The 26,927-nt window shown below is 34.9% G+C and overlaps 1 protein-coding gene across 3 annotated transcripts in view; it reads right to left on the reverse strand.

The window, feature by feature from the left end:
- Nucleotides 1-26,927, reverse strand: part of TAOK3 (TAO kinase 3) — a 185,417-nt gene that overhangs the window by 68,929 nt on the left and 89,561 nt on the right. For all 3 annotated transcript variants that reach the window (XM_078435737.2, XM_078435739.2, XM_078435738.2), the window contains exons 3-9: nucleotides 21,875-22,085; nucleotides 15,013-15,084; nucleotides 14,526-14,627; nucleotides 11,179-11,224; nucleotides 9,889-9,985; nucleotides 6,941-7,054; nucleotides 4,774-4,865 (exon numbers count right to left, since the gene is read on the reverse strand). In XM_078435737.2, the coding sequence (XP_078291863.1) occupies nucleotides 4,774-4,865; nucleotides 6,941-7,054; nucleotides 9,889-9,985; nucleotides 11,179-11,224; nucleotides 14,526-14,627; nucleotides 15,013-15,084; nucleotides 21,875-21,994 (643 nt within the window). In that variant the 5' untranslated portion in view covers nucleotides 21,995-22,085. The remainder of the gene's footprint in view (nucleotides 1-4,773; nucleotides 4,866-6,940; nucleotides 7,055-9,888; nucleotides 9,986-11,178; nucleotides 11,225-14,525; nucleotides 14,628-15,012; nucleotides 15,085-21,874; nucleotides 22,086-26,927) is intronic.

A 26,927-nucleotide genomic window follows, 5' to 3' on the forward strand; every position in this document is an offset into this window, starting at 1 on the left:
ACACACTCATAAACAATATAAAGTGTTTATAAAACTTTCATAATTGGCATCATACTGTACCTATACTTCTGCAACTTTGTTAAATATTCAATGTTATGATTTTGAGATTTATCTATGATGATACATGTAGATCCAGTTCATCCTTAACTGTGATAGAGCATTCCATGATTAATTTATCCATTCCTCACTGGGTAAGAATTCAGGTTGTGTCAACATTTTCTAGCTTCTACACCAGCTTGCATTATCGTACACATTTCCAGTGCACGTGCGTAAATATTTATTTAAGGAATATGCTTAGAAGTGAAATGTTGGGTCACTGAGACTGCCCCTCATCAACTTTACTAGATGTTGCCAATTTATACTCCAAAGTCATTATACCAATTTACATTTTTACCAATAGTGTGTGCGTTGCTGTTTCCTTAGCAGCTTCCCCAAATTTATTATCCTCAGACTCAAGAACTTTTGCCAGTCTGATAAATGTGAAAGGGTTTTAACTTGCATCTCCCTTATTACTAGTGAGTCTCAGTACCTTTGAAGGTTTGATGTCCATTTAGATTTCCTTTTCAATGAACTGGCTGATTATGTTCTTTGCCCATTTTTCTACTGGCTGTTTGTCCTTATATTTATTCATTTATTTTATGTTTATTAATTTTTGAGAGAGAGAGGGAGGGGGAGAGAGACACAAGAGGATCTGAAATGGGCTCTCAGCTGACAGCAGAGAGCCTGATGCAGGGCTTGAACTCACAAACTGTGAGGTCATAACCTGAGCTGAAGTAAGATGCTTCACTGACTGAGCCACCCAGGTGCCCCTCTTTTTATTTTTGATAAAGAAATGTGATAAAGAAATTATAAGAGGTCTTTATATGTTCTGGACCAATACTCTGTTGGTTAGATATGTTTTAACTACTTTCTATTAGCCTCTGGCTTGTCTTTTCATTTTTGTACCTTACATAGCTTTGTATTTCAAAGTACTAAAAGTTATCATATTTGTCACTGTTTTCAAAATACTTTTAGAAAAATTATTCCCACACCCATAAAGGTGTATACTCCTATAGTAACAACAGTAACAATAATTACATTTATATAGTGCTTATTTAAATTTTTTTTTTTTTTACATTTATTTATTTTTGAGAGACAGAGACAGAGCATGAGCAGGGGAGGGGCAGAGGGAGAGGGAGACACAGAATCAGAAGCAGGCTCCAGGCTCTGAGCTGTCAGCACAGAACCCGATGCGGGGCTCGAACCCACGAACCGTGAGATCATGACCTGAGCCGAAGTCGGACGCCCAACCGACTGAGCCAGCCAGGCGCCCCTAGATAGTGCTTATTATATGACATGCCATGTTTTAAGTATTTCACGTATCTATACTTTTTGAGTATAGTTGACATACTAATTTATATAATTAGGTTTTATTGTCTGTTCTATTGGATATTAGTCTCTCCCTACATTGACACTGTATTGATTTAATTATGATGGTATGGATTTTGGCACAGTGATTTTTCTGTCCAAATTCTACTTCTTCAAAATTGTCTAGGCTAGTTTTGGCCCTATGACTTTTAGGACTACTTTGTCAAGTTCTACATACTATTGTTGGAAGTGCATCAGGTGTCCCATTTAAAGCATGCATATATTTCTGAGTCCCCCGCCCCCATCATTGTGAATAAATTAGGTTAATTTCCCTTTCAGTGGAAGAGAGAATAACACAATATTAGAATGTAAAGAAGAAATATATTTCCTCAATATCCTTTAACAGAGGACCAGTCAAATTGATTATGGTATATCCTTAATAGTGGAGTAAGGTGATACAGTGAAAAATGAAAAACAGGTTTAAGTTACTAACATAAAACAGATCTCCAAGATGTCGTTAAGTGAAAAATCAAAGTACCACTCATATGTTAATTTGGGTGGGAAAAGGAATATAATAGATGTATATCTATATTTGTTTGTACATTTGTAAAGAAACTCTGGAAAGATATACAAGAAATTAGTAACGGTGTCCCGTGTGTACTGGCAGAGGTGGGAAAGGAAATGGGGAAATAGGGCCAAAGGTTGAAGAAGTTCTTTCACTTCATGTCTTTATATATTTTTTGATTTACAAACCATGTGAATATTACGTATTTTTTCAAAATTAAGTACATATTCTCTCTTCCATGATTCAGTTTTTAAAAAAAATTAATATTTCCTTAAGGTAAAAAAAAGAGACAAGTCATGTATATTTATCATATGTTTCTTTGTTCAAGGAAGGGGTCAATGAAGCAGTTGGGACACGGAATACCAAGTATCTCAAGTTGTCTTCACAAGCCAAACATTTTAGGAAAAATAAAACTATAGTCTGAGAATCAAACTGGAACTCAGAAATTCTTACAGGATCAATTTGGATACCAGAATGGAGGAAAATAACCAAAACCAAAAACCAAAACAAAACAAAACTCGATGAAGAAATTTTTAAAAACAAATGTTAAAAAAGTAAAGGTATTTATATAAATTTTAAATTAAAAAAATCTAGATAAAGTCAGTCTTGTGCTGGAGCCAGCTCTCACTGGGCTCCCGAAGGTCAAATGGGCATACCTTTCTCCAACTCCACAGTAACCCAATCTCCCCCTCCCCCACCACCTGAGAACCACTGGTTAAATTTGCCAGTATAGGACAGCAACATGCAGAAGAATTAAACTAGACCACTTTCTTGCACCATTCACAAAAATTAACTCAAAATGGATAAAGGACTTGAATGTGAGACAGGAAACCATCAAAACCCTAGAGGAGAAAACAGGAAGAGACTTCTCTGACCTCAGCCACAGCAATTTCTTACTTGACACATCCCCAAAGGCAAGGGAATTAAAAGCAAAAATGAATTATTGGGACCTCATGAAGATAAAAAACTTTTGCACAGCAAAGGAAACAATCAACAAAACTAAAAGGCAACCAACGGAATGGGAAAAGATATTTGCAAATGATATATCAGACAAAGGGCTAGTATCCAAAATCTATAAAGAGCTCACCCAACTCCACACCCGAAAAACAAATAATCCAGTGAAGAAATGGGCGGAAAACATGAATAGACACTTCTCTAAAGAAGACATCCGGATGGCCAACAGGCACATGAAAAGATGCTCAATGTCGCTCCTCATCAGGGAAATACAAATTAAAACCACACTCAGATATCACCTCACGCCAGTCCGAGTGGCCAAAATGAACAAATCAGGATACTACAGATGCTGGAGAGGATGTGGAGAAACGGGAACCCTCTTGCACTGTTGGTGGGAATGCAAACTGGTGCAGCCACTCTGGAAAACAGTGTGGAGGTTCCTCAAAAAATTAAAAATAGACCTACCCTATGACCCAGCAGTAGCACTGCTAGGAATTTACCCAAGGGATACAGGAGTACTGATGCATAGGGGCACTTGTACCCCAATGTTTATAGCAGCACTCTCAACAATAGCCAAATTGTGGAAAAAGCCTAAATGTCCATCAACTGATGAATGGATAACGAAACTGTGGTTTATATACACAATGGAGTACTATGTGGCAATGAGAAAGAATGAAATATGGCCCTTTGTAGCAACGTGGATGGAACTGGAGAGTGTGATGCTAAGTGAAATAAGCCATACAGAGAAAGACAGATATGGTATGTTTTCACTCTTATGTGGATCCTGAGAAACTTAACAGAAACCCATGGGGGAGGGGAAGGAAAAAAAAAGAAAAAAAAGAGGTTAGAGTGGGAGAGAGAGCCAAAGCATAAGAGACTCTTAAAAACTGAGAACAAACTGAGGGTTGATGGGGGATGGGAGGGAGGGAAGGGTAGGTGATGGGCATTGAAGAGGGCATCTTTTGGGATGAGCACTGGGTGTTGTATGGAAACTAATGTGACAATAAATTTCATACAATAAAAAAAATAAAAAAAATAAATAAATTTGCCAGTATACCTTTGGATAAGGGTGACTTTAAGATACACTAAAGTTCAAAATACACAATCAGAAAAATAAGAATCTGTGGCATGTTAGACAATTTTAGATAAATGGATAAATGCAACAATGTTTGGGGAACGACTTTAAAGCCGAGGGCATCTGAGTTTCTAACTTCTATCTAACATGAAGTCTCTGAGGTTGCTCTTTAAATGGGTCAGATATAGATTTTATAGTCAGATCTTTGATAAGCCTGCTATTACTTTTTCAGATTTCCTCTTTACAAGTTGGACTGTAAATTACTACTGGGAAGGAGGACATAAATTATCATTCATGATATGGAGAATGGATATTTTTCAAATATTAACACTTATTACTATTGTATATTCCCACATTTGTTACTTGCTATGTATGCTCAAACTCTTTTATTTATTTGTTTATTTATTTATGTATTTATTTTTTAATTAAATTTTTTTGAGGTTTATCTTTGAAAGAGAGACAGAGCATGAGTGCGAGAGGGGCAGAAAGACAGGGAGACACAGAATTCAAAGCAGGCTCCAAGCTCTGAGCTGTCAGCACAGAGCCAGGACTCGAATTCATGAACCGCAAGATCATGACCTGAACCAAAGTTGGTTAACCAACTGAGCCACCCAGGCATCCCTCAAACTCTTTTAAGTTAGTAATAAAATGTAGCAGAGAGAAAGCAATCTTCTGATGTTATACAAAAGCATAGGAAAAAATATAACAATTCACAGTGCCTGGCCCACATATAACAGTAGCCTATTAAATTATACATAGATGGATGAATGAATTCATAATCATAATCAGGAGTGTTTCTCAAAAGTATAATACAAACAACTCTTTTACTCACCCAATTCAATACAGGTGATTCCAAGTGACCAAATATCAACTTTCCCATCATACTGTCCTTCGTCCATAGCTAAGATCACCTCTGGAGCCATCCTGCCAATTGCAATGTGCAAAATTCATATTGCAAATTAAAAACAAAATTCATCTAATAAAGTGAAACAGCTGTTTGAGCATATTCTAAAGTTTTATCTGATAAGGATATTATTTCCTTACACAAATCATTGGGAAAAATGCTGTTCAAAATATAGCCAATATCCTCAATGATTTACATGAAACAACACATTATTTTTAAAAAATCCTGGTTCCACCATTAACTATCATTTTATCTCAGCAAAATTACATAACCTTCCTGTATATCACTTTTTCCATCTGTAATGTGGAGAGAATTCTAGTAGCTACCTCAGAAAGATTTGTAAAGGATTAATATGTATGAAACACTAAAAGAAATAACTATAGACAACAGGAAAAATACTTATGGAGCTATTTAAAACAATATAATCAGCTATTTCAAAGATACTACAATGTAGAAAATAAACAAACAGGCTATGGTAATGGATACTGTTTGTCCATAATGGATTTTCATAGGAGGGGAGGGGCCTTATCAGTTTAATATGCTTTGTTTTCTGTTAGTGTAAGTGGCTGCTTAGTAAATGCTACTTGATGATCATTGACAGAAAAAAAATTCAAATAGTAGCTAACTTTTTTTAGTAGGTAAGTAATTTTCCAGGGATATAAGTCATTCTCCAAGGTACAATGAAATTCCAATGTATCTGTGTAAGGAAGAAAAGGAATCTTGAATAGATGGGGGTGAAATTTTAAGTCAGAATGACAAGTTAGGTAAAGTTTCAGGAAACTTAACAAAGTTCTTTAGAGATGTTGGATAGAAATGGGCAGAAGACATGTCTTCTTTCCAAAGACCTTTCTTTGGCTAATAGATGGCTAACAGACACCATGAAAAGATGCTCAACATCACTCATCATCAACATCATTCATCATCAGATCAAACCTACAATGAGATACCACCTCACATCTGTCAGAATGGCTAACGTTAACACCTCAGGAAATAACAGATGTTGGTGAGGATGCAGAGAAAGGGGAACACTTTGGCACTGTTGGTGGGAATGCAAACTGGTGCAGCCACTCTGCAACACAGTATGGAGGCTCCTCAAAAAACTAAAAATAGAACTACCCTATGACCCAGCAACCGCACTATTAGGTATTTATCCAAAGGATACAAAAATGCTGATTCAAAGGGGTACATGCACCCCAGTGTTTATACCAGCACTATCAATGGCCAAATTATGGAAAGAGCCCAAATGTCCATGAATGGATAAAGAAGATATGGTGTATATATATATACAATGGAGTATTACTTGGGGATTAAAAAGAATGAAATCTTGCCATCTGCAGCAACATGGATGGAACTACAGGGTATTAGGCCAAGCGAAATAAGTCAGTCAGGGAAAGACAAACATCACGTGACTTCACTCATGTGGAATTTAAGAAACAAAACAGATCAACATCGGGGAAGAGAAGGAAAAATAAGATAAAAAGAGAGAGAGACAAATCATAACAGATTCTTAAATACAGAGAACAAACTGAGGGTTGCTGGAGGGGAGGAGAGTGGGGGGATGGGCTAAATATGATGGGCATTAAGGAGGGCACTTGCTGGGATGAATCACTGGGTTCTACTCCTGAAACCGATACTACACCATATGTTAGCTAACTTGAATTTAAATAAATTAATTCAAAACAAAACAAAAACAAGAACCTGGATTTCTTTCATTAGAAAGTAATATTTCTACTTATTGGCTAGTTAGAGGTTAAAGAGAATACCTTGTCCTTGTCTAGACATTCTGCCTCAAGAGAAAAGTTCAAAAGAAACTTAAATGAAATCTAAAACCTGAGCTTGGTCAATGAGTTGATAATCCTGCTCAGTTTACACCCAGTGACATCAACCTTATTTGAACAAGTTAAAGTCACTGGAAATTTTATACTAAGAGTGTTTCTTTTTTTGCTAGTGAGTTTTCTATCCTTCTTTAATGAAATCTCATTTGGGGCACATGGTGAGACATTGTCAAAAAACCAAACCAAAACAAACCAGTGCTATGAGTCCATCTTGTTCATGTATGCACGTTTTAAAATTCTAGTTTTAAAATTCTACATACCAGTAAGGTGTGCCCACAAAGGAGTTGGCAGGAGAGGCCATTGAGGCAGATCCAAAGTCAGCTAGTTTCACCTGACCTGGCTCTGTTAGAAGAATATTTCCAGCTTTAATATCCCTATAGGAAAAAATAAGAGGGTTAGAAAATTACTTTTCAACTCTGATTATGGAATACATCAGAGCATGCAATTAATAAGACAAAAAGTTTATTTAAAAAAAGCTTGCTCAGATTGCCAGAAGGGGATTTAGTAATTATTGCATGTTATAAGGGGGCCCAGATTCCTGGGTATACTTACAGGTAGGTCATAGTAATTACTAAAAGGTAGAGCTTTCTTTAGAGGGAGGGAATGCAAAGAGAAAAGGCAGACATGGCAGACAAGGAAATCCATTCAATTACTACACTCAAAAAAGCATATTCTCAGATGCTGATCCAGTGGTCAACGGTATTCCTTATGCTGGGAAAATTGGCACCATTTGTAACTGCCTTTTTTTTTTTTTTTTTTCCAAATTACATAAGGTTTTTAGAGTCTAAACAAACCTTCAATAACTCTTTAATCTACCTACCAATAAACCTCAACTACACACATACCTTTTCTTTCTTGCCTGTGACCCTTTCTCTCTGCCTTAATTGTAACTGCAACTCTAAGGCATTTGAGGGTACATGTTATATAGAAGGTGTTATTTTAAAAATAACACTGTACAGTAAAAAGAAGACCCTGAAAGATCAAAACAAACAAGGATTAGGGATTAGGAAATTGCATTTCTATTGTATTATGACAAAGAATCGCAAGTGGTTATTACTAAATCTATTAGATATTTTACGCAGCAAAAAGCTTTTGAAATATGATTTAAAAAATTCATTGTTTAGGATGATAATTTAGAATGAAAACATGTGGATGTACTCTCTATTCTCTTCAAAAAAAAAGCATGAGGTGTAATGACTATTAGGAACCAAGAGTTATAAATCAATGGGCTGTGGAAAGACAAAGCAGAGAGAATGAGGAAAACTTATGTCAAGGTGAAAATGATAAGGTTCAAATGTTTGAAAACAATGTCTCCAAAAATCTTCTCTTGAAAATTCAGTTTCTTTACTCACGATGACATTAGACGTTGGCAGAGAAAACTAAAAAAACATTATTTCTCTAACAGCAGAAAAATATCTTTTCTCTATTACTTTCAGTTAGAACACTGACTTGTCTTTTAAAGTTTATTTATTTTTGAGAGATAGAGACAGAGCATGAGGGGAGGGGCAGAGAGAGAGGGAGACACAGAATCTGAAGCAGGCTCCAGGCTCTACGCTGTCAGCACAGAGCCTGACACAGGGCTCGAACTCAAGAACTATAAGATCATGACCTGAGCCGACGTTGGAGGCTCTTAACCGACTGGACCACACAGGTGCTCCTGACTTGTCTTTAAATCAAAATAATAAAAAAATCTGAGACATGGTATTTAAACAGGAAGCATATTTTAAAGGGCTTTTTTGTTTTTTCAACTTCTTTTATATATTAAAGAAGATAAAGTATAATATAAAATAAGACATTAAATTAATGTGCAGATTTTGATAACACAGGCACAAAAAAAAAAAAAAAAATGAACCATGGCTTTAAATGGGAACCGGCAAAATCACATATAGACAAGTTGGCATTCGGTAATGACATTTTGGTACCAAAGATATATATTAAAAACATTTTGTTTGGTCAAATCCATGGATGTGATGGCTAAATCTATTTCACCAATATTTTTTAGGTGTGGTTAAGCTCATTCTTTGCTTCTAAAAATAAGCCAACTTCATAGCAGGGATTTTGGTCTGCCTGTGTTGAGGAAGTTCTGCTTTTGTGGTACCAGTAACTGGTAACGGCTACTCTAGGGTGATTAAAACAGGCAAAAGGGGAACCTATGATGTAATAGTCTCATTTCTTCCTAGTAAATGGCAAAGCGTTTTCTTTTGCTTTTGAGCCATCTGAGATTCTTTACACCTACCTCATATTCCACTACTTCTTCCACTTTTCATTAAAGTAACTGTACTAGAAATTCTTTACTGAGAGAAGGAAAGATTAAGAACAACATCTTTAGTTAGGAGAAGTTAGTGGCAGGAAGTACAATGGAGGGAGGACAGCGGGGTTGTGGTAGAGAAAATACAAGGTAGAGGAAAGCCTTGGATTAAGAGTTAGGAAATCTGAGCTTCAATCTTTATTGTATAAAACCTGTGAAACTATGGGCAGTTATTTAAATCTCTCAGAGTTACAGTTTCTGCCAAGGTAAAGACTATAATATCTTCCTACATATCTATATGGAGTATCGAAATGCACAATATTTTAAAGTGATGAAACAGCACATAATTATTTAAGATTGAGTTGTTAATTTGCAATAGGAAAAGGAGAAGGAAGGGCCCCTGGGTGGCTCATTGGGTTAATCGTCTGAGTCTTGGTTTTGGCTCAGGTCATGATCTTACAGTTTGTGAGTTTGAGTCCTGCATTGGGGCACTGGGAGTGAAGAGGCTGCTTAGGGTTCATATTCTCTCTCTCTCTCTCTCCTCCTCTCTGCCCCTCCCCCACTCTCTCTTAAAATATAAATAAAGGAAGGGAGGAAGGGAGGAAGGGAGGAAGGGAGGAAGGAAGGAGGGAAACAAACTCAGGTAGGAAATAAATATATGCAAGGAAGGCTAATTTTTTTTCTTGGCATAGTATCAAACAATTGCTGTGCCCTTCCTCAAATTTTCCCCCAACATCCTGCCTGGAGAACAGTTAATTATAGAACAGAGGTGAGGCAAGTCTTTGGGTAAACCTGGGAGAGACCCAGAGATAGAAGCTAAATTCTGGCAACTTCTCACATCCAGAAGCAGCAGCAATCTCTTTGCTTCCTATAAACCCACAGACACCCTACAAAGTGGAGCATGCGCTCATTTTCAAGATTCCCTGAACAGGCAGTCCTGTAACTGGTCTCCAATCTTACCTATGAATCAGTGCATGAGAATGCAGGTAGGCCAGCCCCTGCAAGGCACCATGAGTAATGGCAGCGATTTCCACTTCTTGAAGTGGTTTCTTATGAACTGAGGAAGGAAAGAAAAATTTAGAAGCAGTAATGAGTTTCATTCTTCTTAGTATCTTGTACTCTCAAATGACAATTTAGGAACACATTCACCTAAATATACGGGATATATATTCCCTATAGAACTGCAGTAAGTAATTGGATAACAGGAAACCCAAGTACAAAAACAAACAAATGAACTGCTTAAAATAAAATAAAAAGAAGACTAATAGTCATCGTAATGAATTGTTAATTGATGTGTCAGTTGCAAGTCAAAGCCACCACTGATTCCAACTGGCCAGGCCCAAATTTACCAGTCCTTTCTGACATGTTAAATGCCTGGAGTGTTTTAGGTTGTATTATTCTCCTCTCCACAGAGCTTCTATAATTACCTCTTCTAACTACAGGTTTTCATTATTTGTGAAAGCAGCTAATAAGCAATTTCTATTCGGAGATCAAGGATGATATAAGAATAAAGTTTTTTTTTTTAATGTAAATTTTTAACACAGTCTCTGTGTTACAATAGCATTTGCAGAAGAGAACTAAGCCAAGATATTTGAAAGAGTTAAATATCAGTGTAATTTGATACCATTTACCTCTCTTTCATACACACATATGAATTTGATGCTTTTGGCTACATTTATTACATCACACGAGCTGAACATTTTAGTAAGTACCTGCCCTGGATGGGCCATGAACTAAAGAGTAGGAGGTCGCTAATCATTACTGAGATACTTTGAGCTACTGTGGAGATAAAGTTTGCACAGCTTATCCACACAATCCTTAAGTCTAAGTCATCCATCCATTTGCTTTGCCCAAACTGCACTTCTTTTTAAGTTTCTTTATTTATTTTGAGAGCAAGCAAGAGAGAGAATGAGCAGGGGAGGGGGGGGGGAGAGAGAGGGAGGAAGGAAAGAACAGAGCGGGAGAGAGAGAGAGAATGAATGAGAGAATGAATGAATGAATGAATGGATGAATATATCCCAAACAGGCTCCAAGGCTCCACTCTTTCAGCACAAAGTGCAATGCAGGGCTCAATCCCATTAACCCAGAGATCATGACCTGAGCAGAAATCAAGAGTTGGCTGCTTGACTGAGCCACCCAGGCAACCCCAAACTGTAGTTTGGCAACCCCAAACTACTTCTTTAATATAGGAGTAGATAATATTCTTGTCAAGGCAAAACAGAAAGGAGGGGATAATGCTTTTATTCTTACCTTCTAACAAATCAGAGGCTGAGCCTAAGCAATATTCCATCACCAACTGTAATAGATTAAAATAATAACCAGAATAATCACAGTTAATAAGAAACTGCTAAAACCAACCAAGTGACCATGAAACTAAGACTACTAGAAGAATAAGTATTCTGACCTAATTGAACCTGGATTAAATTTTGGTCATCCGACACTAACTTATTTTTATAACTTTTACCACATAGTTTTGTTATTTCCTCCTTCGAACTGCAATGTTCTAACACTATAAGTGTACTGGACATGAAATGGTCAAGCTAAGATTGCCACTTATTTACTAGTTTCCAAACTACCTTGTTGCAAAATGTTTTAAGGTAGCTAGGTTGCAGTATAAGTTAAATTTTGTAACTTGGGGAAAGTGGCAACCAAATATATGAGCCCATATAACCTATGCTGGGAAATACTAATTGAATAGAATAAACCAGTAAGTAGTAAATTTCTTATTTTCACATTTATAAACAAGAAAATATTGTTTAGAACTCAATCTAAAGACATAGCCTGCTATGTATCGTTACCTTATCTTGCAAGTCTGACATGGAATATTTAAATTTTTATCTTAAAACATTTCTTTTTTAAAAAAGCTTTTTATTGTTTATTTTTGAAAGAGACCGAGAGTGAGCAGGCAAGGGGCAGAAAGAGAAGGAGATATAGAATCCGAAGCAGGCACCAAGCTGCTAACTGTCAGCACAGAGCCTGATGCGAATTCACGAACTGTGAGATCATGACCTGAGCTGAAGTCAGATGCTTCACCAACTGAGCCACCCAGGCGCCCCTCACTTAAAACATTTCTGGAACAATATTATTAAAATACTATTGATACTTTTTGGGTTTGCAATCTTGGGAGGCTTTTTAAAAGCAAAAAGGAGAAAATTCTTTTATTCTCATCTTAGATTTTTTTTTTTATGTGTCCCAGACTACTGATTTATAAACAAGATCAGACCTATGAGTGCTCAGTGACCAATCTCTACACATGTGCACGTGCACACACACACTCCTACAAATTATTTTCTTATTCTCAAAAATACCATATTTTCTTCTTGAAATACAAATTTCCTATCATCAACTACACATAAGCAATATTAACATATTAGCTCTTTTCATTTAAAAAATTAAGGTAAAAACATAATCATGTATTATGTACTTTGTACATAATTTAGAAGAATAAGAGATAAAATTATATACTACATGATATGTAATGTTATAATCATAATATATATTATTACAGTATATAATAATCATATATTACATATGATTAATATATTGGTATTCTTCTGTATAATTCCAGTAATTCCAGGTACATAATACATATCACACATATTACATATTATTATGTATAATAGTTATATGTTTATATCTAAAATATTAAATTTTTATATACCTATATGTAATTAAATATATAACTATACATAATAGGTTAACATTATTCCATTACAGAATAATTTAAAACAACATGAGAAATGTAGGAGTTTAAAGTTTTGACATATTATAGTTTTCTGCTTGACATTAAAAGAAGCAGAATCAGAAACATTAATTTTATTTATTTTTTAAAGAAGTATAGTTGATGTACAATATTGTATTGGTTTCAGGTATACTTCACAGTGATTCAACAATTATATACATTATGAAATGCTCACCACCCTAAATGTAGTTACTATTTGTCACCATATGAAGTTGCTATAATATTATGGACTATATTGCCTATGCTGTACTTTTTATCACCATTATTTTATAACTGGAAGTTCGTACTTCTTTTTTTTTTTTAAATGTTTATTTTTATTTCTGAGAGAGAGAGAGTGTGTGAGTGGGGAGGGGCAGAGAGAGAGAGGGAGACACAGAATCTGAAGCAGGCTCCAGGCTCTGAGCTGTCAGCACAGAGCCCGATGCGGGGCTCGAACTCACGAGCTGTGAGATTGTGACCTGAGCCGAAGTCGAGCTGACTGAGCTTCTGTTTCTTAAACTAAGTATATTAGTATGCATATATAACTTCCTTTAACTAGGTATGTAGAATATTAACATAGAACTTTAAAACCAAATGGAGAGAAAATGTTTACAGTTACAGTTATATTGTTTAAAATTATATGTTAACTCTATATTTTTGTCACGTACATTCTTTTCCCTACTGTTCGGTCACACAAGGACATCTGAACTGTGGCCGGTTGTTTGCTCCTGACGTTAAACAGCTCCAGTTGCTCTACTTTTAAGTGATTAGGTCTGCTTTCTAACTTCCTTATTTCTTCCTTCTGGTCACATTAGTCTTGTGGCTGTTTGTAGGCATGTCTCCAGCAGTTTAGTTCCTATGAGCTCCTTCTATTTAGCCTATCAAATCCACTGTGGACAGAGACTAGTTAACCAAGCTTACTAGCACTCTATGTAATCTCAGAGTAAATAGGCTTTAAATAAGAGCTCAGAGGATTTTCTGAAGACTCGAAACACATGAGATTTACCACTTAATTTTGTAACATTTATTCTGCATGTTTAAAATCCCTTTCTTGACTCCTTCAAGATGGTGGAGATTGCCAGAGAACTGATTTCCACATAATGAGATACTCCTCTGACTAATTTCTTCTGCTCAGAACAGAAGCAATGGCTCTAGATATCTTAAAAGCTTCTTGAAAAGAAATGTTTAAGTATTTTGTTGGATAGTCGATCTAGGAACAAAAATTCCATTCCCTAACTGGAGAGCACGTATAGGAAAGCACTTATGCATGGTAACTTCTTAACAAATGAATCTCAGTAAATGTTAGGTTGGACTTTAAACTGGAAGATGCAGTTTGCTAAAGCACAAAGTGTAGCTTCTTGATGGACTCAACAGTGCCTAAGGTGTTAACCTAAAAACAGAAGTGCGATCGTGTAAAAATATACTCAAAAGACAGAGTGGAACAAAAGACTTATTTCATTTTACTCATATGCTAGGCCATGTTTGAAAATACTTAGACAGTGATGGTAACACCAAGCACGATTCCAAATTTTGGGGGAATTGGAGTAGGGGGGTGAGAAATAATGAAGATAAAAATTCTAGGATGAGAATAAAAGGCTCTTTTACTTTTGCAAATAAACCATTATAAGAGGATATTAAAATTTCACTGTTTTTGATTATTTATAGAATAAAATTTCCCATAGGCTAGGCATCATATTGATCTTATAGAATGTATATACCACATGGTACACTCTGAGGTATTAACACATGTTGAATACTGATAACAAAAGTCAATGGGACAAAAATGAGGCTGACAATTTTACAGATCAAAGAGATAATGGAAAAAATAGAAAAAAAAATTTAACAGGAAATAAATAATATAGGTCCTCTGACTTACCCAAGCAGTGTGTTCTTTCAAGTAACAACCTTTATACTCAATGGTATTAGGATGCTTTAATTGTTGTAAAAATTTGACTTCCTTAAGAATATCTTGCCATTTCTATTGAAGTAATAAAGCAAATGATACAATTTTTAGACTGAAAATAGTATTTTATTAGCAACTATACATATATAATATTCTTTGTTATTTTAAATGCACAAAGTAAATGTTTAATAAATGAAGACGCTGTTTAAACTTGTGTTATTTAATTTTAGTACCTGTAAATGGAAATCTATTAGCAAATATAATAAATCTATTACACTAACTTATGTTCTATTCCACAAATTAGTTGACTGAGTTAGAATATTAAGAATATTTATTATATGCTCTACAAAAAGGAATAAAAAAGATATGATAAAGTAACGTTTAAAGAACTTTGTTTCTACTGTCAATTTCATACTAACTAGATTATGTCAGTTTAGGTACACAACTGTCTTTAACATACCTCATTTGCCTGCTTCCCACTATAGGACATTTTCTTAACTGCCACCACCTCATTGGTGTGAGCATTTGTGGCCTGTGTTGAGAGAGTAGAAGAAAAAAAAAAAAATAAAAAGAATGATGATGTTTCAGCCACTTTAACATTTGATTAACTTCATTATCACAATTTAAAGACGCTGTAACTTTTAGGCTAGAGAGACACTTCCACCCCACCGTAAGGTACAACTTTTTTTTCATTCTTATCTATATACATGCAAATACTATAACATAAAAAAGGATTAGGGTTTAACAAAATATATCCAATCAAACGAAAACAAGGCAAATTTCCAAAACGTCCACACTGGCTTCACCATGTGAAACGTCCATCAATGGACAATCAATTAAATAAACGTGGTAGGATCATATAATAAGGTAAACATTAAAAGAATGAGGTAATCTATATAAATATAGAGTAAAATGGAAAGATGTAAAAAATACAATGACAAAAAACAAGCTGTATACTATCTTACTTTTGCCAAAGAGTAATAATGTGATGTATGTGAAGAAAAAATATTAAAGAATTTATACCAGAATATATATCAGTGATAATCCCTGGAGGAGTGCTGTCTGATAGAACTTTCTGTCATGATGGAAATGTTTTATATCTACATTGTATAGGATAGCATGTGAAATGTGGCTAGAGTGACTGAGGAAATGAAGTTTAAATTTTAATTAATTTAAATCTAAATAGTCTACTACATTGAACAATGCAGAAGATAAATCTTAAAAGGGACTTTCACTTCCAAAGGCACTTATATTTTATAATGAGAACGTATTACGTATATACATATATATATGTGTGTGTGTATTCATCTACAAAGATTGCCTTGGCTCATGATATCTCTATTTATCTTTTCTACACCCAAAATACAATAGTTCACTGAAAGCACACATGAAAATAACAGGTCAAGTAATAGTCTTCCTCCTACTTAAGAGATTTAAAATAAATAATTTCCTTAAAATTTTCAGAAAAATAAATGTCAGACATTCAAAGATTATCTAATTTTGGCTTTCTTTTAATAACAGGGCTCTATATCAGTGACACACTCCTGATATAAGTGAGCTATTTTGGTGCTATGATATTATTATTGTAAACCAATAAAGCTATAGTGGTGTTTCTGAGGTAAGAGATTAGAAATTCACTCCCTGATAAAATCAGGTCATCAATTTTAGAGAAAAATGCATAATCGGTTTCTTAAATACACTTAAAGAAGCTCCTCAAATAAAACTGAATTTCTAATTTAAAAAATTTTAAATTAAAAAATAAACAGTAACTTATTTATGTAAAAAGAATTCAATCCCAGAGTCTTACTGAATGACAAACTGCTGACAAAATGAACACTTACTGAAAAAAAAAATTTTTTTTTATAATCTCTAAAGGTAAAAGTACCTATTATAAAAACAAGGTGTCTACTAGTTAGAGTTTTCAAATCAGCAGGCCTCTACAAAGGCATTTTTTTTTTAGATATTTTGTTCATTTATAAGGTACAGATGGACTTTTGTTGAAAACAAAATCTCTCACATTTTGCTGGCTTTTAAAATTTAACACTAAGACAGTGCTTATATGACAGCAACAAAGAAAAGTTGATGCGAATTCAGTATTTCAATAAAGGTTAGAGTGATTGTATCTGAAAAGCGGATATTTTGGGGATGAATCTATCTACTGTGCAGCTTAAGCAGCCTGGGAAAGGCTTAAGAAATGCTTAAGCAATGAGTAATTTTAACTTGCAGGGTTTTTTTTTTTTTTTTAAACCAAATCTTTAACCTTCATAAAAAGAAAAAAAGAAGGACAAATATGGAATCAGATGGTATTATCTAACTGCTTATTAAGCTTATTTATAATCAATGCTTATTTGGAACCAGAGACTTTTGAAAAAAGAATCTCTCTAGAATAAAAATACATTTCTTTACATTTACAGAGTAATCATTACTTAGAACTTTGTAAGTATACTTGCTTACACAATCTGTCTACTGGAGCACAGACTTGAAAATTGAAAAACATTTCCATGTTGATTTTTCTTAGATGTGAAATTTATTTTTCAAGTTTTTATTTAAACTCCAGTTAAACATACAGTGTAATATTACTTTCAGATGTACAATTTAATGATTCCACAATTCCATACATCACCTGGTGCTCACCAAAACAAGTGCACTCCTTAATCCCCATCACCTATTTCCCCCCCCATCTGACTCCCTTCCCCTCTGGAAACCATCCGTTTGTTCTCTATTGTTAAGAGTCTGTTTAGATGTGAAGTTTTTAATGCAATTTTATACTGGTTAAAGTTCACAAATGAAACTTCAAGGAAAAATCAATGTTTTAGTACACAGAAAGGAAACTATCAGTGGGGTCTCAGCTTTCCAGTACTTCATATAATATTATGAATGACTACCACTTCTACACATCTCAAGTGTTACTCTTTCTAAAAAAATTTTTACTGTCTGTTTATTTATTTATTTTTGAGAGAGAGAGAGAGAGAGAGAGAGAGAGGATGAATCCCAAGCAGGCTCTGCACTCTGAGTGCAGAGCCCGATTCGGGGCTCCATCCCATGAACTGTGAGATCATGACCTGAGCTGAAATTAAGAATTAGATGTTTAGCTAACTCAGCCATCCAGGTGTCCCCTTTTTAAAAAATTTATTTCAAGTGTTATTCTTAAAACTTAGTATTCATATTTAACACTTCCAATAGTCTTAATGATCTCAGGGAGTTTAAGCAAGATCATTGATTCAAAAAATATTTAGAGTACTGTTTCTGATATTTTCTTAACCATTTCCAGCTACAATTAGATTACTGTCCACTTGTTGCTAATTTATAGAGAAACATAAGCATTAAAAATAAGTTTTTCTTTTTGCCTTAGTTATTAAGTCTCAACTAAAACTGAAAGGTAATAAGTATACCCAGAAGAACAGAACTTAATCATCAGCTTTAGGTGGATTATAGAAGATATGTTAAGTTCAACAAGGCAACAGTGGAAACGTAGAAGCTTCGTAGTTGTGTTTAAGTGAATACAAAAATAATCATGCCCAGCCTGTTTCTATTTTCCTTTAATATAGGATTTCTTACTGTCTGATGTGTTAATACTGCTAATTTCTGCATTACTTATGTAAATCCAAACACACAGATATTTTACCAAGTTAATAGCTTCCATTTTTTTTCTGAAAATATTCTCAGTTGATTGATTCTATGAGAGCTGTGCCAGCTTACAATTCACTTTAAACATATTTCTTGACAACATTCTGTGTAAAAGCTGTAAACTACAAAAAGTCTAACACAATTATAGTGTTTAGGTATAAAAATGTTGGTTGCTGGAATCTGATCTTAATGGCTTGCTAGCATGGCTAGGATTCATGAAAAGTACTAATTAGCAGTACCAACTTCTCTGAGTTCTTTATGATTCATTTGTTCATTCAACAAATACTTAATAGGCATTCAAAAATTGTCAGGTATGGGGCTAAGAAGTGAGTAAATATGCCCAGTACCTATCTCTTGTATAGTAGCATAGATAGCAACGAAAATATCATAACAAACAAATGTAAAATTGCAACTGTGACGGTTGCTAGGAAGAAGGGTATGTGTTACTCTGAGAAACAAAAATGGGAGGATGTGACTCCGGCAGGTCAGGCAAGGCTTCCCTGAGGAAATGAGGTTTCAGCTGAGAGCTAAAAGAGGAACAGGAGTTAAGAAGGAGAAGGGGAAGGGGAAGGGGGAACACTTTATGCGAAGATCCTATGACAATGGTCAAAAGAAAGCTATTATGTTATAGCGAGGGCAATGAGAATGAGTGGGAATATGTCTCAAGTACAGACAGGGACCACATCATGGAAGACCTTGAAGGCTGGCTACAGTAAGGGTTTTGATCTCAGTCTAAGAACAGAGAGCCCCTGGAGGCTTTACAGAAAAAGATGATGTGATCAGACTCACTTCTTTTTCCCCTAAGCTCACTATAGTGTGGACAGCAGCCTAAACAGAGACCAGAATGGATGCACAGAGATGGGCTGGGATGCTACTGCAATTGCCCAAAGAAGAGATGATGGTCTTCTTGGTCATCACGGTATGAGTGACAAGAGGAAGACTCTATTAACAGTGAGGGAGGAACTACACATAAACATTATTGTGGCCAGTGAGAAATCTGTTTTTTTAAGGTGTTACCACATGACCATTATAGATAAAAAATTAAAGTTTTTCTAAGTTTTACAGTAAAGTGTAAGTTAATTCTTCTTTAATCTGTTTTTTAGTGCCTTACGGGTATATATGGGCCTGTACTACTCACTTTTGTATACAGGCAATACAATATACAATATAGTTAATGATTACATTTTCAAAACCACCCAAATATCTTTATTATTTCTCCCATCTATCATATCAACAAATAACATATATTTAGTGCCTACTGTAAACGGGCATTGGCTAGCCTTTAGAGTTGTAAAGAAATAGTAGAAACAGTCTTCATTTTCAAAATGCATATACTCTGGCTAAAGAGACAGGCCTTAGCTCAAACGGCAAATGAATGAGTAGGTCTTCTGTGGCCTATTATAAAGTAGGTCCCTAGTCCAAAGCTTTGCTAGTAAGTTTCAAAACATGCTTGGCTTATTGTAGTCATTCTAAAGGAGAACTTTGAGAGGGGTTTAGCTGCTTTTTAAAATATGAATCAAATAGAGATTGGAACTACCTTCTGACTCTGGCCAAGAGAGACTCTGAGAGGATGAAGGAGTTATAAATAGAAGGAAAGTAAGAAAAGGTGGCTGAGGAAAGTGTCTTGGAGCAGAATAAATAGGCCACCAATAAACATATACAGAAGGTTTCCACGTTTAAACAGTTCAAAACCAGGCAAAACCAAATTATATTGTGGGTTACATATAAAGAAAAACTAGAGGGGTGCCTGGGTGGCTCAGTTGGTTAAGCGTCCAACTCCTGGTATCAGCTCAGGTCTTGATCTCAGGATCATGAGTTCAAGCCCCGCACTGGGCTCCACCCTGGGTGTGAAGCCTGCTTTTTTAAAAAAAAAAAAAAAAAAAAAAAAAAAAAGATAAACTAGAAAATAATCACCATAAAATTCAAAATAGTGGACTCCCCTAATATGAGTGGGGCCTCCAGAGTGATGGAAATATTCTATTTCTTGGTGTTTATAAAACACCAAGACTGACTGGTGTTTATAAAAGGATTTACCTTTTAATTACTCTTTAAATTGTATATTAAGATATATGGGTATGTATTTATGCACACTTCTGTATGTATATTTGTAATTTAAAAGTCCTTTTTAAAAAAAAAAAAAAAAAAGCATCCCTGGGGTGCCTGGCTGGCTCAGTTGGTAGAGCATGTGACTCCTGATGTTGAGGTCATGAGTTCGAGCCCCACATTAAGAGTAGAGATTACTTTAAGTAAATAAATAAGCAAATAAATAAATAGACTTAAAATAAAAGCATCCCTGTGACTGAGGAAGACAGGACTTTGACTGGGCCTTAAATACTATTCTTAGCCTAAAGACTAACAGAGAAGTGTTGACTAGAAAATTAGCACCCTCTTCAGCCATGGACGGTCACTCAAAGATAAAATGTACGTGAGTGGAAGCCAAGTATTAGAGGGGGGTCAAGGAGAAATGTAGTAGTGCTGAGCGCAGACATGAAGGGATGAGAAAGAGTTCAGGGAAAACCCAGGCTGAAGATTTGGCCAGAAGCAAAAAGAGGAGCTAAACATGCAATTAATAAAATCTCATTTGGAAGGACAACTGAAGATAAGCCCTACCTAGATGTCAAAACATAAAGGATCACCTAAAAGTCAAAGAGTTAGAACAAAACAAAACAGATTCGATAACAGGTTGAGAGGAGAAACAAGCAATAAGTAGTACTTAAATATTACTTTGCTTTTATGGATTACTTTGCTCTCAAGGAAGTTGTTGTGACTTTGAGGAGGCAAACTTCTAAGGTTAAATAAGTAAATGGCCAATTAAATTTTCTGTAATGAATTTCAGGTGATGAGCTAAGGTAACATTTTAGCCACTTCTCATTCTTCTCATCAGAAGATAATCACATTCTGGGAATTCAAACTGACTTTAGGGGGCTAAGCCTTGTACCCTTTAACCTAAAACACTGACTTGACATGAAACGTTACTAAAAATCTTTGTTAGGCCATCTGTCGGTGTGGCCATAATGTTCATCCATCCATCTGCCCATCTGTCCATCATTTATTGAGTTCCTATTACTATCAGACATTATACAGGATACTGGGCATATAGCAATGAATAAGATAGACAGAACCCCTGTCCTCATGGTGCCTATGTCGGGGTAGAGACATACATGACTCAAAAATTCTCGCACATAATTATTTAATTATAACCATGATAAACGCAACAATGTGTAAGCACAGGGTGCTATGAGGTCACAAAGGTCTTAATTTAGTGCTGGAAAGTTGAACGGGGAAAGGCAATCTTGTGGATGTAAACTGACTTAATCTGAAATCTGTAGGATAAGCAAGAGTTAGGCAGGGATGGGGACGCAATGTGCTGAGTTTTCTAGGTGGAGGAATAGCTTATAGGAAGGCCCTGAGGCAAAAAAGAGCTTGGCATATAGAGAAAATGCATAGGGCTCAAATTCAAGCTTAGAACATTTTTTGGAGTACCGTGATAGCAGAATCAGTTGATATAGATACCACTGACTTTAATAATGCCTAGAATTCTAGGACTGGATTTCCAGCAATGACTGTTTGCCTCCACAGTAGACATTTAATTTGTAGAATAAACATTAAAACTAAGTATATTTTACAAGTCATAGAATGTGTAGAACTCAAACTTCCCCAATTTAATCTCTCTAAACCATTCTAAAATTACTTACAAAATAAACTGCTCCAAAACTTCCATGTCCAATTTCATGCAAATCAATAAAAAGTTCTTCAGGATCATCTTTGTAGAAGAGATCAGCAATCTCTGGGTGCTTTGGCACCCCTTTAGGCATGGTGACCAGTACTTGCAAACGTTTTGCTTTTGATATCCCACTCAGCCTTATCTCTCATTTATAAAATTTTTGGGTGGTAAGTTTTTAGTACCTGTAGAAAAATAAGATTTGCTATTAACTTATTTCTAAAACATCTTGGTTGGCTGCAATACAAATTAATATTAGAAAGCATCTTGGTCTTACAACTTCATAATAAAAAGACAAATAACTCAAAAGAAAAACAGGTAAAGGATCTGAATAGACATTTCTCCAAAGATACACAAGTGACCATTAACACATGAAAAGATATTCCAATTATTCATTAGATAAATAAAAATTAAAACCACAGTAATATACCATTTTATACCCACTATGATGACTACTATCAAAAACTTAAATAACTATTGGCAAGGATGTGGAGAAATTAGAGCCTCCAACACTGCTGGTGGGAATGCAAAATGGTGAAACCATTGGGAAACAGACTGGCAGTTCACCAAAAACTTAAACATCAAGTTACCATTTGATCCAGAAATTCTACTCCTTGGTATAAGCCCAAAACATAAACACCTATGTCCACACAAAAACGTGTGCATGGATATTGGTAGCAGTATGATTCATAGTAGCCAGAGGTGAAAACAACCCAAATGTCCATTTGGTGAGTGATTAAACAAAATGTGGTATATCTATACAGTGGAATATTATTCAGGCATAGAAAGAAATGAACTACCGATATATGCTACAACATGAATGAAACTTGTAAGCACAATGTTGAGTTAATGAAGCCAGTCACAAAAGATGACATGTTGCACAACTACATTTATATAATACACCCAGAAGAACTAAATCTATAGAGACAGAAAGTAGATTATTGGTTGCCTGGGGCTGGGGGAAGGAGAGTTTGGGGGTGATAGCTAAAAGGGATGGGCTCTCTTTTTAGAGTGATGAACGTGTTCTAAAACTGTGAAAAAAAGAAAACTGCGGTGATGGCTGCACAATGGTTAATATACTAAAAACCACTGAACTGTTATATTATTTTTTTTGAATTGTACACTTTAAATGAGTGAATTGCATGGTATTAAAATTGTACCTCAATAAATCTATTTTTAAAAGCATTTTGGTCTAATTAACATTGAAATAATAACAGCTAACATTCATTAAGCACTATTATGTGTCAGGCAACACTAAATTCCATATATGTATATGTTATTTTCTTTAATCTCTACAACAGCTTCATAATGCAGGACTTCATTATTTTGATTTTATACAACAAACTAAGGAAGACTGAAAGGCAAAACTACTCCCCCATTATCAGGCAGGTAGTATTTGTCAGACTGGGGCTCAAACCCAGATCAAACTGTAAAGCCCATGCTCTTAATATACAATATATGCATACAGATCAGGTAATTAAATAACAAATTGCCATAATTTGGAGACTATGCTAAATGTTCACTTAAAGAGGCAGGTTCTTTGACTGTTATACAAAACATTCTGAGTTCAAAGTTTCTATTAATAAAAGCACATTATTTTGACATTCTTACATGTTGGTTGTTAATAGTTACACTTAGTTGGCATACATCCTTTGTATTTTTTGAAAAATATTGAAATATTAACTTTCACCTATATTTTTTATTATAAATACCACCTCCCACGAGAATCAATCATTCCAACACACGGGACAGTTTCTGTTTCTTCCTTGACCCATTAGATTACTATGCTAGAAATTTAGTTATTGGCCAATAAAATTGTACTTTTAAAAACGTGAGCCAATAGGCTTTGTTCAAGGAGAAGAGAAAAGAGAGGGTCATTAACAAAGAAGTACAACTAGTTAGTGCTAAGAAGAATTTTTCTCTTGTGATATGACAGCCTTAGGTGACACTGTATATTACTTCATATGGTTAGTCTAGTTAGAGCATTAGAATATGTAGGTCATCACCCTAAGTATCCATCTATCCAGTCAACCCTTTCCCTGACTCAACACATATTTGTCAAGTGCCTAGTATGCCAGGCACATACTGGGTGTTGGTCCCACATCAAATGGGATGTTGTCCCTGTCCTTAAAGGGCTTAGTTAGAGTCCAGTGGGGGAATAAATATTACACTATAATGATACAAATAACAAAATGGTTATAAATGATTGCTATGATAAAAAAGGAAAAAAAACAATTAATAGAAGCATATAATTGGGTGACCCAGTCTCTTTTTTCTTGGATATGAAAAAGCATGCTTTTTTAAGGAAAAATAAAAGTAGTTCTTTCAATATGGACGTATGGTAGAGTTGGAAGGAGAAAATATGAAGCTGGCGTTAAGCCAAGGAAAATCACAGTAAACCTTTTAAACAATATTAAGAAATTTGTACTTCATCCTAAGTATACTGGGGGGCCATTGAAGGTTTTAAACAGGAAAAAGGGATTCCCCTGCAGCACTATGCCTGTAATCGTGGAAGGTCATCCTGTCAATCCATGAATGCTGATAATCAAGCATAAAGTCAATATATCAATACTATTGAAAAAGTGACTTAAGTCTAGTTGTCAGTCAAGAGACTAATACACAACTAATATTCAAAAAGTGCTACTGCCACCACTGCTTATGTTTGAGAAAAGAAAAGAGAAACAATGCATTATGTCAAAGATATCCCTTTTGAAGACTGCAAAAAAAAAGAAGTTATGAGATTGTTTTTAAGAAAAACAAAAAGATCTACGAACTAAACTTATGAGAAGTAAAATCTTTTCAATTGTCAAAATATATTCTAAACTTTTGAATATTTTGGCATCAGTGTGAATAAAGCTAAGTACTATGGATAATCATTTGGATGAAACACATAGATCACTATGTCATACTATAGATTAAATTAATTCTCAAAAGAAATGAATATTTAAATATAAAAAAATGAGACCATAAAAACTTCTAAAATAAATTGCAGGTGAATATTTAATTAATAAGCAAGATATCAGAGGCAAAAGTTGTTAACTAAAATCAGTAAGTCTGACTACATACAATTAATAACTTCTAGAACTTAAAAAATATAATGAATGAACTTCTGCTTCCAGCCAAGATGGAGTAATGGGGACTGGATTTATTATCTGTCACCAGAAACAGCTAACATTAAAGAAAACAGATCAAAATTCTTCATATATATAATTTTTAAAAAATGTTTATTTATTTCTGAGAGAGACAGAGAGAGAAAGTACATAAGCGGGGTAGGGGCAGAGAGAGAGAGGGAGACAGAATCCAAAGCAGGCTCCAGGCTCTGAGCTGTCAGCACAGAGCCCAACGGGGGGGTTCAAACTCACAAACAGAACTGTGAGATCATGACCTGAGCTGAAATTGGATGCCCAACCAACTGAGCCACCCAGGTGCCCCCAAATTCTTGACAGATATAGATGCAAAAACTTGTAACAAAATTACAGCAAATAAAATTCAATAACATATAAAATGGATAATATATCATGAGTAGGTGGGATTCATCCCAGAAATGCAAAGTTGGTTTAACACTCAAAAATCAATGTAATTCACCAAATCAACAATCTGAAAAAAAATGCAAAATGATCATCTCTATAGATGCAGAAAAATCATTTGACAAAATCCAATATTCAAACCTGATAAAAACTCTGAGCCAACCTGGAATAAAAGGTAATATCCCCAGCCTGATAAAAGAAATCTATGAAATATTTATAGGTAATATCAAAGACCAAATGATTTCCTCCTAAGATCAGGAATGAGGCAAGGAAGTCTGCTCTCAAGACTTGTCTGCAATATTGTGCTGGATGGTATGTAAGTGTAATAAGGCAAGAAAAAAGAAATTTAAAAAGCATCAAGATTGGAAAGAAGACGTTAGACTTTTACTGACAAATAACGTGATCACCTATGTAGAAAATTCAATGCAATCTACAAAAAGCTACTAGAATTAATAAGTGATTTTATCAAAGTGGCAGAATACAAGATCAATGTTTAAAACTCAGTTTTACTTTCATATATGAATGGAAATCAAATCTTTAAAACATCACAATAGCATCAAAAATATGAATCCATAGGGATAAATCTGACAAAGAATGTGCAAGATCTATACATTGAAAATTACAAAATAAAGGTGATAGAAATTAAAGACTGAAAAGAGAAATAACTGTGATTATAGGTCAGAAGAATCAATATTAATTGTTCTTTAGAGAAAGAAATTGAGAGGTTGATTCTAAAATGCATATGAAAATGCTAAAGGACATAAAATAAGCAAAACAACTTTGAAAAAGGACGACAAATTTGGAGGGCTGACATAATCTAATTGCAAGATTTATCCTAAGGCTATGGTTATCAAGGCAGGGTGATACTGTTATATATAGACAAACAAATCAGTGTAACGAAACAAAGTCCAGAAGAGACCCTCACATTTGTGAACAAATGATTTTGGACAAAGGTGTGAAGGTAACTCAGTGAAGAAAGTCTTCGATGAAGGGTGCTGGAAAAACTGTATAAACATATACAAAGAAAGGGATCTTCTTTGATCCATGCCTACCCATCACAAAAATTAACTCCAAACAGATTATAAAACTAAATGTAAAACATACAGTTAAAAATATCCTTGAAGAAAACATAAGAAAAATCTTTCTAATGTTGGGTCAGGCAAAGATTTCTTAGACATATAAAAAAAGCATAATCCATAAAAGAAGTAATTGATAAATTAGGCTTCATCAAGATTAAAAACATACTTTTTTGAAAGACCTCTGTTCAGAGAATGAAAAGCCAAGCCACAGATTGGAAGAAATTTTTGCAAAATATGTCTCATAATGGAATTGTATCCAGAAACTATGAAGAATCCTCAAAACTCAATAAAAAGAAAGTAAACAACCCAATTTTTTAAATGGGAAAAAGATTAGAGGCGCCTGGGTGGCTCACTCAGTTAAGTGTCTGACTCTTGGTTTCGGCTGAGGTCACGATCTCACAGCTTCGTGGGTTTGAGCCCC

This window comes from Panthera onca, chromosome D3, assembly GCF_046562875.1.
Source record: "Panthera onca isolate mPanOnc1 chromosome D3, mPanOnc1 haplotype 2, whole genome shotgun sequence".
NCBI lineage: Eukaryota > Metazoa > Chordata > Mammalia > Carnivora > Felidae > Panthera > Panthera onca.